Source organism: Ips typographus, linkage group LG5 (assembly GCF_016097725.1).
Source record: "Ips typographus isolate SLU linkage group LG5, UJ_Ityp_2.0, whole genome shotgun sequence".
NCBI lineage: Eukaryota > Metazoa > Arthropoda > Insecta > Coleoptera > Curculionidae > Ips > Ips typographus.
Window position 1 is genome coordinate 6,580,670 of NC_138426.1, and position 13,695 is coordinate 6,594,364.

General features: G+C 36.4%; 1 protein-coding gene across 1 annotated transcript in view; it reads right to left on the reverse strand.

The window, feature by feature from the left end:
• Window positions 1-13,695, reverse strand: part of sha (shavenoid) — a 170,565-nt gene that overhangs the window by 59,207 nt on the left and 97,663 nt on the right. The window contains exon 3 of the mRNA XM_081980672.1: window positions 7,745-7,900. Within this exon, the coding sequence (XP_081836798.1) occupies window positions 7,745-7,900 (156 nt within the window). The remainder of the gene's footprint in view (window positions 1-7,744; window positions 7,901-13,695) is intronic.

Here is a 13,695-nt window from a genome sequence, read left to right on the forward strand (position 1 = left end):
TTATGACGAGTTGAACAATTGCATATATAAAAAAAGCTGTTATAGTACTTTTTATGTATGTGAAATCCATTAATTCTTTTCATTTTCTTTGAATATTTGCACGGATAACTGAAATAATCGCATAGATCTTTTACATGCTGAATGAATGCTATAATATTTCATTTTGATCGCAGTTTATTGCACCTTACCCATTATTTAGTCTTCCAAAAGTTAAATGCTGCCATTCTTGCCGTGCAGTAATTGGGACTTAATACGCAAAATTTTAACGGCATAACGTAAATGGCTAAATTAGTCATTCTTTTTGTAAGATCATCTCTTGAATAAAAGCTTTTACTGGTCGATCTCATGCCTTAACGCAAACTAAACCAAAACGTTAATTTTACTTTACTAATTAATTCTTAATGCGTAGCTCATTAAGCTGTTATGTAAGCTTTTTATGGGAAATTGAGTTGCCGAAAAAATAATAAATTACGTTGTAGCAGATGAAATACCATTACTGAAGTTTTTAATTATTATTGAAGATTAGTTAGGTTAAGGCTAATTGACTGGGATAGGTATTATTTAGGCTTACTGGATTATTTTAAAGCTATTTTGTTAAATATAACTAAAATTCAATTTAATGAGACAAGAACTTAAAAAACAAACAGTGGAAGTAGCAGACAAGTCGAACAAACTGAGTTGCTGACAGAATATTCATTATCATTAAAAAGTGTGGCATTTCGTTATAGAAAAATACATTCAGAGGAAAACATCCACAATAAATGTGAAATACTAAGATATGGAGGGCTGCATACTCTGATAAAATTGTGTTGTTATTTATCAACGTTACAATAGGTCGCTCCTTCAGGGTGTGTAGTTCCTTTTCGTTTTCATTTAAGTTAGAAAGTTAAATATAAAAACAGTAATATCTGATCCTACTGTGTTCTTCAAGAGACTGTTAAGGCCTCTGCTATATTCGCCATTTTTAGGTGTATTCTCCATTCCGAACCGACCTTTTTTACTTTTGAGACCGCCGCTCTAAATAATTCGTTGTGACTGTACCCAAACCACTTATCACACCAGATTATGGATCTCATTCCTTGGATTTTTCTCTGCATAATATTTGATATTTCTCTCCGTTCATGACGTCCTATATATTCGAAGTTTCTTCTTTGTATTGTCAGAATTATTTCACTCTCCTTATGCACACGTCTCACTTCACACCTTATGTGTACTCTTTTACGTTGGTTACTCTCTCCACCTAGGTTATCTCCGCCCCAAACCCAATATTCTCCGGTGAATCCAGATCTCTAACGCTTTCAGTCTCTTCATGTCATTTCCCTACAAAGTTTGTGCCCCATCCCATAGAATAGTATGAAAAGCACAATCGTATTTTTAGACGAAAATTTCGTCTTTTCATTCTTGCAAATGTGCTTCTGGCCGGTTCTATTCTGATTCGTTCTTCTTGTGAGCTTTCAATATTTTCATTATGGTTATCTTTCAATAGAGTGTCACCATTTTACATATACTCTCCGAATGTCTTGGAGCGTTTTTGTTATTAGCTTAAATTTTGTTTTGCTTTGGGTCAGTGATAGTAGTAGTAGTAGTAGTAATGCGGGGGGAAAAAGGTCCGGTGAGTAGGCCTCAAGGTCCTTTTCGCCGTTTCCCCTCAAACCCTCCCCACCGTACCACCTCTGATCTACGCCACCCAGACGTCCCGTCTCCTTGACGAAGGCAAGGATCCGTCCCCACTCCAAGGAAGACACTCAGTCACCACAGTGTGGCCAAAAAAAGCGCCTCCTGATAGACGACCAGCGATGGCAGACTCCTAATAGGTGATATGATATTTCCTCCGGCGTCACACATTGTGAACAAACAGGGCTATCACCAATTCGTAGTAGATGTAAATGTCAGTCAGAATCGCAACCAGGGTTTTCAAGGTCCAGCGACTCCTTGACATCAACCATTTGGATGTTGCCTTGGAGTCGCTGGGTTCCCTGGCTTGTCTGCACCCTTCCGCCTTTCTCCACGACTCTGTGGTACCTTCGAATGCCTAGTGGTTCAGTGATAGTCCATATTCTTCACTAACTATGTCTACTATTACTTAGCGTCTGTAGATATTCTTGTGTTCTAACTAAAATAACTATGTCATCCGCATATCTCAGATTAATTACTGTCACACCGTGAATTTGAATGCCTATCTCCTGCTCATCAAGTAAAGCACTTGTACTGTACTTGGTGATAAGGAGGGATCTGCATGAAATGAATAAAATGGTAAATAATGATTTAGCTAAACTGCTTGTATATTATTACTATTGTATGTGCTTAATCATAATCTATTTTCTAATTAATCATTTTCTTGAAATGTTAACTTGTCATCGAGTTTGTCAACTTTTGTCTAATTTAACCGGATTTGCACTAATCCTTATTGTTTAGAAGTAATAGTGACCTATAGTAATTGAACCACATTGTATAATATTTTTTTCACGGTAATCCTAAAATCGTGTTGATACAGTTCCTAATTTATTGTGTGATGCTCCCAGTGGGCTTATCATAAGAAAATGACAAGCCCTCTAAAGGTAAAACTTTGTGTAAACGTTTAAAAGTTCTTAAGGTTCTAATGCTATTAAAACTACCCTGTTGCACCTCCAATCTCTTGATTTCAGAACCAGCTTAGACGGCTTGATTCTGATGAGAAACTCTTGGCAGAAAACCAGGACCCAACTCAGCAAATTTGGTAAGACAATTCCAGTTTGTGTTGACAGTCACTTTGCATTTTTATTTTGATATCATTTGGGATGTTTGACTCTTTGACATAAATGACTGATTTACTAATGTTTAATGAACATCGATCAGTCTCATCAGTCATCATCCTTGTTTAAATTGAGACCTATTTTTAAAAACAATCATAATTATCCCATACCTATATGTAGAAGGAGTAAATAGTAATTACTTTGTACTTTAGGACTCCTCAGCATTAGGATTGCAATGGTGACATTTTATTAACCATTCTTCATATTCTTTTGAATAATGAAAATGTTTTGCACTTTTTAGCTGATTTTTCAAAAAATAATTACATACCTACGATAAAAATTTGCAAAATAAAGACTTCTATTAGCTGCTCTATCTAGATATTCATAAACTGAACGAATACATTAGCACATTAAGTGTATCATTAGAATTTTCAATCTGAAAAAACAGTCAAGAAATTCATCAATATAAATGCCCAGAAACTTAGTATTCTGCGATACTACAAACTAATTGTCATAAACAATAGTAAAGTTTGGGAGTGATTCTGTTCTGTATAGCATAGTATAAACTTGTTTTGGATTTATTTTAAAGAAATTGAATTCCTTCAAACCGTGTATGAAAAAAAAGAAGCTAATTTGCGTTTTCGTGCAGTTTCCCCATATCTGATCCACCCACCAGTAAGTTCGGGTCATCAGCATAATCTGTTAAACAGTACTTTGTACTACTTAAGAACAGGTGGTATGTGCAAAAAAGTTTTTAGTCAAATATAATAATATAGTCAAATATTATGAATTGAAAAAAATAACATTTCTCTTTTAAAGTTCAGGTAAATTGTACACAAGACAGACAAATGGTTTTAACAATCAAATGATATTCGGACGTTTAATTGGCACAATAAAAAAACAGTAAAAAGAAAAGGTAAAAGTAAAAGGTAAGGAAATATTCCTTAGAAAACACATTTATGTCCAGCTTTGTTGAACACAAACCTGACCTGTTTGTGTACACAGTGATTGGTAGGCGGTAGTACCACAAACGTTTCTTGAAAACGAGATTTATTTTTTTTTAAATTTGGTTATACCTCTTGATCTATACGTCTAAAACGTTTTCACAGATGCGATGTAGACGATTAAACAGATAATTGTATTTTGTATAACCCATTCTTATCTATCTAATTCTAGGTTGCAAGTTACTAATATCTCTTTCCCTAACAATGGTTAAGTTGAGTTTAAAGACAGCTTAGATTCGTTTAGTTTAGAATGTGTTATTTTGCACTTGATCTGTCCCTTTTAAACCTCAACTTACCTTCTGTATCTGTAGAGTGGGGAAGGTGAGTGTAGACCCACAGCACTTAGGCCACATGTGACCCGCAGCCGCATTGTACATCCTCCCGAGTTATCGACCTAGGTCACCGTCCATCCTGCCTTTCCCAGGAAGGTGGACAGGTCATTAGGGGACATCTCTTTTATGTCGGCAGGTGTAGGCCAAGACTCACCGAACACACACTCTCTTATTGACGATAACTCCAGACACTCGCATAAGACATGCCCGACAGTTTCATCTTCTTGTTCACACATCCTGCATAGAGGTGTGTCTACTAGCCCAATAGTATGGAGGTGTTTCCTCAGTTGACATTGGCCAGTCAGAAATCCTACTGTTAAACGTAGGTTTTTCCTGGTCATCGCCAAATATTTATTCGGCGCCAGCTTCCCAGGGTCACCCAGGGTGATCCTGGCAAGACTGCATCCTTTGATTTCATCCGATCTCTTGAGCGTGCGTGTAGTGTTTGGCTAGTTCCACAATTGTCGAAGTCATCAGGCCCTAGGTGTCACTGGGTCCTAAAATTTTTAGTCCAGCCGCTTCCCTGGCTAAAGAGTCGGTCTTTGATCCTAGCGTGCCCTTTAACCTATCTCAGGATAATATTGTTATCTACCGAGGTGTTAGCTACATCTTGGTGGTGCTCTAGTACTAGCCCTGAGGTAACACGTTGTCTGTTCAGTGCTAATAGGGCAGATTATTATGTTTTTGCCAGAAATACCTTTTCTGGTTAGTTATTTCGTGGCGATTGAGATACCAGCCAGTTCCGTTTGAACCACGCTGGTATTTTTTCCCATTCCCCACTTAATCCTTAGGCTTAGTGACCTAGAGTAAACTCCACATCCTAAGCCTTCTTTGCTTTTTGAGCCGTCTGTGTAAATACGTATTGCATTCGCAGCATCTGACTCTGAGTTCTGTTTTATTTGTATTTTGTAGGGTTTGTTAAACACAAATCTGGGTTCAATTGCATCACTGGCTGCCTGCAACAGAGGCAGCGCAGTAAGTGCTTCTCGCCATAGGCTTAGCCTCAATGGACCTGCTCCTACTGCGGGGTTTACACCAACCGTGCGCAATCGTAATATGGCCATTAACGCAACCTCCTTAACGTACAGGTCCAGAGGGGTCAGACCAGTAATTGATTCCATTGCCGCGGTTGGTGTGGTTCTCATGGCTCCTGTGATGTTTAAACAAGCCATTCGCTGTATTTGATATAGTATTCCGATAAATGTTGCTTGTAGAACCTTCGGTCACCATGCAATGGCTCCGTACGTTAACATAGGTCTTATTATAGCAGTGTAGATCCAGGTGACCACTCGGGGTGAAAGACCCCATGTACGTCCCATTGTCCTTCGACATTGCTCATAAGCCACATATGCTTTTTTGCTCTGCTTTGTAGGTGAGAGTTCCAGGTTAACTTCCTGTCGAGGATAATACCAAGGTATTTTACCTCTTCAGAGAAGTTTAGTTTGCCTTTGAAGATTTCGGGAGGTTTTAAGCCCGATAAACTTCTTTTCCTGGTGAAAAGGACCATCTCAGTCTTGTTGGGATTGATCGACAGTGAGTGTTCCTTACACTATTAATTTGAGCCCATCCTGCGCTCTATCGCACAGTGTGTTCACAAATTTTCCGGTCTGCAAGATAACTATGTCATCTGCTTATGCAATTGTGTAGAATCCATTATTGTTGAGGTGATTAATTAGGCTATCCAGAACTATGTTCCAAAAAAGGGGTGATAAGACCTCTCCTTGTGGACATCCCTTCATGACCAGTCCTCTCACTGTGATGTCTTCTACATTGATACTTATTGCTCTACTGGAGAGCATCTTAAGTGTCCATTCTCCTACTACCAGGGGTACATTCCTGGAGATAAGTTGTTGGGTAATTGTCGGAAAGGTTGTTTTATCAAACGCTCCTTCGATATCTATGAATATACCCAGAGTGGATTCTTTATTGTCCAATGATATTTCGATTCTGCCAACCACTTGGTGAAGGGCCGAATTAGTGGACCTACCCGGAGTATATGCATGCTGATTTGGGTTAAACATTGGTTAAGTTGAGTTTAAAGACAGCTTAGATTTTTTTAGTTTAGAATGTGTTATTTTGCACTTGATCTGTCACTTTTAAACTTCAACTTACCTTAATTTCTACTTAAAATTGACTTGGAAGATTTGTTCTACATTATACAGAGCTTGTCGAATTTAGTGATTTATTCTCTAAACATAAAAACCGTAGAAAGTTAATTTTTTAAGTAGAACTTTTTGCGTTATATAAAGTTTTATAAAAGCCTCTTTTCAAATAAATCATATTCCTATTCCTAAGAAGTAAGGTTTGATAAATAAAAGCGAATTTTTGCAAGAACTGAATTATTCTAAGATATTGAATTTAAAGAGGTAAGAAATGTCATTTTTTAATTAAAATGTTTTAAATTTCTTACTTTTTGCATTAGTAGAGATTTAGAGCATTGGAATTTGCGCTTAAATTTACGTTTATTATAATAACTGGCTATTTTAGGTCAAAATCACAAGACAATCCAATTACTGCAGAAATGAGGTTCTATTTCCGAATCCTCACTCTTTAAAAATAGTGCATGCCATTTAAGGCATTTTAATGGTCTTTTAGAATTTTTGATAAACTTGTATAATTTAGAACAAATTTTCTTACTCAAAACCTTCATTTAAGACCCCGTAGTAAATTACTTTTAAAATTTATATTTTCTACTTATTCCAGTGGAGTAGTAATCAAAATTTTTCTGGAGCCAAGTTTGTGCGAAAAAAACTATGAATAACTTGCAACTTGCAAAACAATTAGATTTAGGTTTAGAAAAGGGTTTTACAAAAATAATAAGAATTAAACAGTGGATTGTAAAATACTTGTTTTGTTTAAAACATCAAATTTGGGTATAAGCGGCAATCTTTGAAAAGATTTTACCACCCTGTATAATTAATCATTCAATTTCTAGATTAATGTTAAATGTGCCTACTTAGACCAAAAAAATGCACTTCATAGTTAAATATAGCATGTTACGTTATCTAAAGGCTTGAGGGGGTTTTAGGAAGGATGTCCAAGTGTGGATGGTGTGGATGGAGCTCTCAAAAATTGGTTGCATATGTTAGAGCTTGTACGCCTTTCGTGAAAAACCATGTATAAATAAGAATTTTTTAAGCCTTCTCTCGTGGTCAAGATCCAACCAAATATTCAAGTTCCTACAATAATAATATAATAATTGTAAATCATTGTGTTAAAGATTTACTCGCACTTCGTAACGATCTCATTTATAAACATATTTGGGGTTTATACAAGTATACAAGTTCAAGACCAGAAATTCAGATAACTGTGTGTAAACCTCTTTCTCACCTGATTTGTTCATATAAGCTAAAACACATTTCTGTTGCATTCCTAGATTTTTTAGATACCATTATGGAGCTGAATGGCCTCTAAATTAACCAATTCAAGCAGATTCAGATTAAACTCAATTATTATAATTGGTCATCATTGTCTTCATTTGCATAACTAGTGATGATGAAAAACTTTACACTGATGGTCAACATTCTCCGAGGCGAGCGCCATATGGCACCCCAAGAGCGGTTCCTTTTCATTAAAATAACAACGCGATTGGCCGATTTTATGCCGTTAGTAGCTTCAGTTGTTTCATGGCATTTATAATTTTTTGGTTCATTGACCAACAGAAGTTAAAACTCACCTCGAATATCATCGACACAAATACTTAAATCTTCCCTGAATGTTGGAAGTTGTGGATGGCACCTGCAGGTACAGAAGTCTTTCTTGGAAATTGCTTGGGCAGTACCACTGCTGATTACTATACAGGTATCTTCTGTGCATGTTTTCTCTTTGGTTTCTGTAAAAGAAATACGGGAACACATTAAAACTTTTATTTCTGAGCTATACATGGTAATTGCTCTTGAATGATCACTGAAGAACTAGATTTTGAAAAAAACGCGCTCATACCTATTTTGAAATGTTTTAATACATTTTATTGTAATGTAACCTTAAATGGGTCAACGTAATTGGCGCTTACTGACTATTTAGCTGCCATCGCGTGCAATTCTGTGATAAAACATATGGCAAGAAACTAGGTTCGTCCAAAGAAACAGATATTTCTAACCTGAACTATTTAACTACCTCAGCCTCGTTACATTCTTCATTAATTCTATAGAGTAACTGCCTGTTTTTGTGCAACCTACGTGCACTAAATTTTATGCGGTTTAAAAAGCAGAGATTCGGCAGGAATTTACCATCAAAAAGGTGTGTTTCGCTATTTTATTTACTTAGGAACTTAATCATGAACCGTTTGGTATGGTTTAATCTTGTTTTATCGTCTGGCATAGTTCTGAGTTTACAAATTTCAGTTCCCAATGCTTTTAAGCCGGCAATTATGTGGTCACATTACTTAACGATAAGAGATATGTGTATCTATATGGTTACTTACTGTCAATGATCGAAATACTGCTTAGATTTTCAAAGTATTTTATGTGATTATGTCCTTAAAGTAGTTTACATACAAATTGCAAAATTATTGACTACATTTATGTTATTAGCAGAACCTGATTGGTGTTTGCTATAATTTTAAAGTTGAGTTTTCTATACTAGCTAAGTTTACAGACTCAAGAAACAAAGGAAAAATACTAGTTTTCCTAATCAGTGCGCAAATTTATGTTTTGCATTTCCTAAATTTCCTGGTTTGTCAGTATTGTCGAGTTTCAAAATGGATATCTCTCAGCTACCACAGTCAATTTCGTAAGAAAAATATATAAAACATATTCTTCAATTTGGGTTCGTTTTTTATAACATTGACAAAATGGGCGGGGTGCCCATTTTCACCTTGATGACGTGCAACTAAAGTTATCATAATCAGGATATATAGTTGTTGTGTAACATCTGGTGACTGTACTCAACTCTATGAGTTAGAAAGTACAAATGGCCTTCCCAAATCTAGGAATAGTTCCATTAATGCCTCATCATTCGGTAACCAGCGATCTGATTGGTTAAAAATGGTGAGGTTTTGTTTTCTGTTTATCAATCCCAATCCTCCGACCGGTTTCGCCGTATTAGGGCTCATCAGAGACGCTATAGGGCTTGTTAGCCAAAGAACAAAACCTTCATTCCAGTATTCCCAATATAGTCAACTGGATGCCAGAAATGATCGTTGTTGTGCAACATCTGGTGACATCTGTACTCAACTCTATGAGTTAGAAACTACAAATGGCGTTCCCAAATCTAGGAGCAGCCCCATTAATGCCGCATCATTATGTTATTTTGTCTCATAAGCAAGACTCTTCATATCACCTCATTAAAAGCAGTCGATTGGGGATAGGTCGAAAGAGCGTCGTGATTGCCAGGGTCACCCTGGGAAGCTGGCGGCGAAGAAATATTTGGCGATGACCAGGAAAAACCTACGTTTAACAGTAGGATTTCTGACTGGCCACTGTCAACTAAGGAAACACCTCCATACTATGGGGCTAGTGGACACACCTCTATGCAGGATGTGTGATCAGGAAGATGAAACTGTCGGCATGTCTTATGCGAGTGTTCGGAGTTATCGTCAATAAGAGAGTGTGTGTTCGGTGAGTTTTGGCCTACACCTGCCGACATAAAAGAGATGTCCCCTAGTGACCTGTCCACCTTCCTGGGAAAGGCAGGATGGACGGTGACCTAGGAGGACAACTCGGGAGGTTGTATAATGGGTCACATGTGGCCTAAGTGCTGTGGGTCTACACTCACCCTCCCCACTCTACAGATACAGATACATAACGTTGAAAAACAAAACTTTTAGTTTATACGTTCATTGAAGGAGACAATGCTGGCATGTTATATTGTATGTTTGGAATGGCTTTTCTCCTTTTTTGTTAAGTTTCTGTCAAGTTATTGTTTTGTTCATAATTTTCAATACAAGTTCTACTCTACTTGTCTTTATCAGGTCAAGTTTTTTTTACTTTTTTTGCTGTAGTAGTATTAGTCAAAAAAGATACTGTAAAAGTCTATCAAAATATGGTCAGTCTGCACCTCATTCAAAAAGTGATATATACATATTTTTTCCATAATATAGAAACTCCATAGGAAAACAGTGTAATTGACAAACATTGGTAATTGCATGCGCGAGATAACGACAAAAAATCCAATAAAAAGTAAAATCTTTACAGCAGTATTGTCAGACACCTATCTGAATTCATATACTGCATTACTTACATAATTTTGTATTGAACTTACTTTTAATCTGGTTTCTGCATTTATTTTGGAAAAAAATTAAATAATATTCGTATATTTGTTCGAATCAATGTTGCGCTGTTGTGCAATTCTCATCTGTCATCTGTAACCTAGGGAACTGCTCCTATCTCAAGTAGCCTTCAGAACTACAAGTTGATCAATGAAAGAAGAAAAGGGGAATCATGATCATAGTGTAGTGAGTTTTAGGAAAGAGAATTCTGAATTCGTGAGATTAAGAAAATTCTGTCCCAAATGTTCTTTAGCGTGTAATTAGGTAGTTTTCCTTTGTCTCTCCCATTTCAGGAAAATGTGTTATTTAAGAATTTGGTAACAATTTCAGCGTTCTGGAATCTCTCTTTCTATCGTTTAAATAACTTAGCTAACCATAAACTTTAATTATCAGTTATTCTTAATTCGACTGAAGTATTTCGAGCAGGTGCAAATTACCTATTGTTTTATAAAATAAATTGGGACATATCGTGTAGTCATTAATTAAACTAACTGTTTTACGTCAAAAAAAACTGCAACTTTTCCTACTTTCAGTATAATTGATTTATGATAACATATATTGATTATATTTAGGTGTAACTGTTATATAATGCTACATTTGTCAAAGATTTCAATGTTTTTTTTATACATTATAAATAAATGACACCTTGAAAACGCTGTAGGTTTTAGTGTTCATAACAACCTGAGGGCATTATAGGCGCGCGTTATCATAACGCCAATTTCATTTTTAATCTTCCTTTAAAATAACTAAAAAAAGCAACAATAAATCAAAAATATTGGTTTATTTCTTATGTGTATTTTCATTTTTTATCCGTTTTTATACGTCTTCATGATGTTTATGATCAAATGGTTTGACAAAAAAAGATAAAATAATCATTCAATCAGCAGTTTTTCATGCTTTTATCAAGCCACAATCAGCTAGCTCGTTGAACCGGTCATGTGATGTAAACTTGGGAGAAAAACCGAACCTATTTCGAACGGTGTTAGGACATTTATACTCATTAACGAAACAAATACCGGTTGTCCTAACGACTACCGATTACTTCTTAGACGCGCTCAAGCTAGTTACTTTTGATTTATTTTTACTATTTTTGTAAGGCTAATCGCATTAAAGCAAGTGGAAACCGATTTTCCAATAGTCTGTTTAGATAGTGCGTGCTTTTGTAGAAGTGAAATGCAGGATTACGTTTCTTTTTTATGTTCTTGGTTTAATCAGTATTGTCTTGAACGCACTTGTAAAAATGTGAAAATCAGTTGTTTACAATATGTTACATTTTAGATGCGTTCTGTAACAAATTGGCACCAAATTTTGGGGTAGTGTGTGATTGTTTGTTGCCGAAAGTATGTTAAAATCCGTATCTGAAAATCCTTCTTTGAGAAAAAACAATATATTTAATGTTTGACACACTGTGCTGATTTTGCAATCTTCTTTTCATATTTTCTGAAACTCCATCATTTAGGTTTGTCAGATTTTGAAGAAATCTTTAATGTATTTTCATAATAATTTGTAGATACACACATTGAATGAGCTGATTGCGATTAACCAACGACAATATGAAGTTGGACAATTTTTACGTTTTCTAACGATACTTTTGAAGTAAAATCATATCACACCTTTTTATCAAGTTGGTGACAGAAAGGTGTTATTGTCGATCCTAATCACACCTTTCAGAAATAAATCTTAACATAGAGTTGTTTATCGTTCATAAATATACTAAATGAAAGGAAATATTTTTGACATTTGGACATAAATTGATAAATATATTATAATAAATAAAGTAACAATTTTGGTCCGCATTCAGCTGGACTACAACCAACGACCTCTACCTTTCCGTGCTAACGCACGTCAGATAATATGGTCAAAAGAATAAGCAAAATAGATCCTAAATAATAAGTTACATAATTTCCTAGTTGTATATGACTAACCTACAAAGTATTATCGAAAATATAAAATACAGATGACTAAACAGACATAGAATGGAGTACTAAAAGAAAAAAAATATTACGTACAAAAGGTCCAAGCCTATTACAACTGATTGAAATTTGAATTGAAATACTCTTCAGGGGAGTGGAAAGCTTGGCTAGTAAGAAACTTTTTTATTGGAATTTTAAACACACATAGTGGCAACTCTCTTATCCTAACAGGCAAAACATTAAAATATTTAGTCGCCAAATACCCTGGGCCATCCCGACACCTTTGCAGGCGCCTGTAAGCCGGAACTAGATCATCCCCGGCACGAATGCTATAGGTATGCATTTTCCGATGAGTTGCAAAAAGGTTAGGTTATCCCTCACATACGCCAGGCACGCAAACAAATAAAGGCAAGGCACAGTCAAAACCCTCAAATCTATGAAGGCACTTTTGCAATCCTCTGTATAACACTCAAACCAGACACTACCCTCACAGCCCTCCTCTGCAGTCCGAAAATCCTGTGCCTCCCCGCCGAATGTCCCCATGCAAGGATTGCATAGCTAATGTGTGTATGAAAAACTGTGAAATAAGCTGTTCGTATTAGAACAGCAAAGACACACCGAAAGAGATGCCGGAGATGATAAACGCTCTTGGTAAGTTTCCTTGCAAGGGCATCAACATGCCACTGTAGTTTGGGATCTAAGGTCACACCCAGAAATGTCACTGCCGAGACATTTGGTGTGTCCTGTAGTTCTTTAAGGGAGTTAAGGGAGAAAAATACCATATGCGTCTTGTCTACATTCAGCAGCAGCCTAATAGAGCAGAAACAGTCCTCTGCCCTCTCCCGTGTCAATCTGGCAGCCCTTAACCGCGTGGTGTCATCGGCAAAGAGGGTGTATTTAACCGTTTGGTCATTATAAGGAAGGTCATTATATATATTTAAAACTATTTAAAACAATATAGGCCCAAGAATTGACCCTTGGGGGACACCTATGTTAATCTCACTCACCGTCGAAGCACGTGCCACCCTCACCACTTGATGTCTGCGTTCCAGGTATGAGCTAATCAAGAGACTCGTGGTGTCGTGGTGTCAAAATTGTAATATTTAAGTTTGAGAAGGAGAATACCATGATCGACACAGTCAAAGGCCTTGCTCAAATCCAAAAATGGAACAGGGTCATACTGCTTATTGTGGAAGGCGTCTAAAATGGCAGATACAAGATCTACTATGCCCTGAATTGTACTGTTTTTTTTTTTTTTTTGAACGAAGAAATCCACCATTTGAATGACCATACATTTCTCTACATCTTTTGAAACCACAGGTAGAAGAGATATTGACCTGGGGGCCTATTCTTGAAAGCAGGGAACAAAATTCTCAAGAGAAGTGTTGATAGAATGTGACAGAAAAAGCTGACAATGGCAAGTTCCTGTCACATTCTACAGGTCTTTCTTTTGATAATTCCCTTCCCTCGTTTCAATAATACGCACCCTGTAGTTTTCAGGTTGAC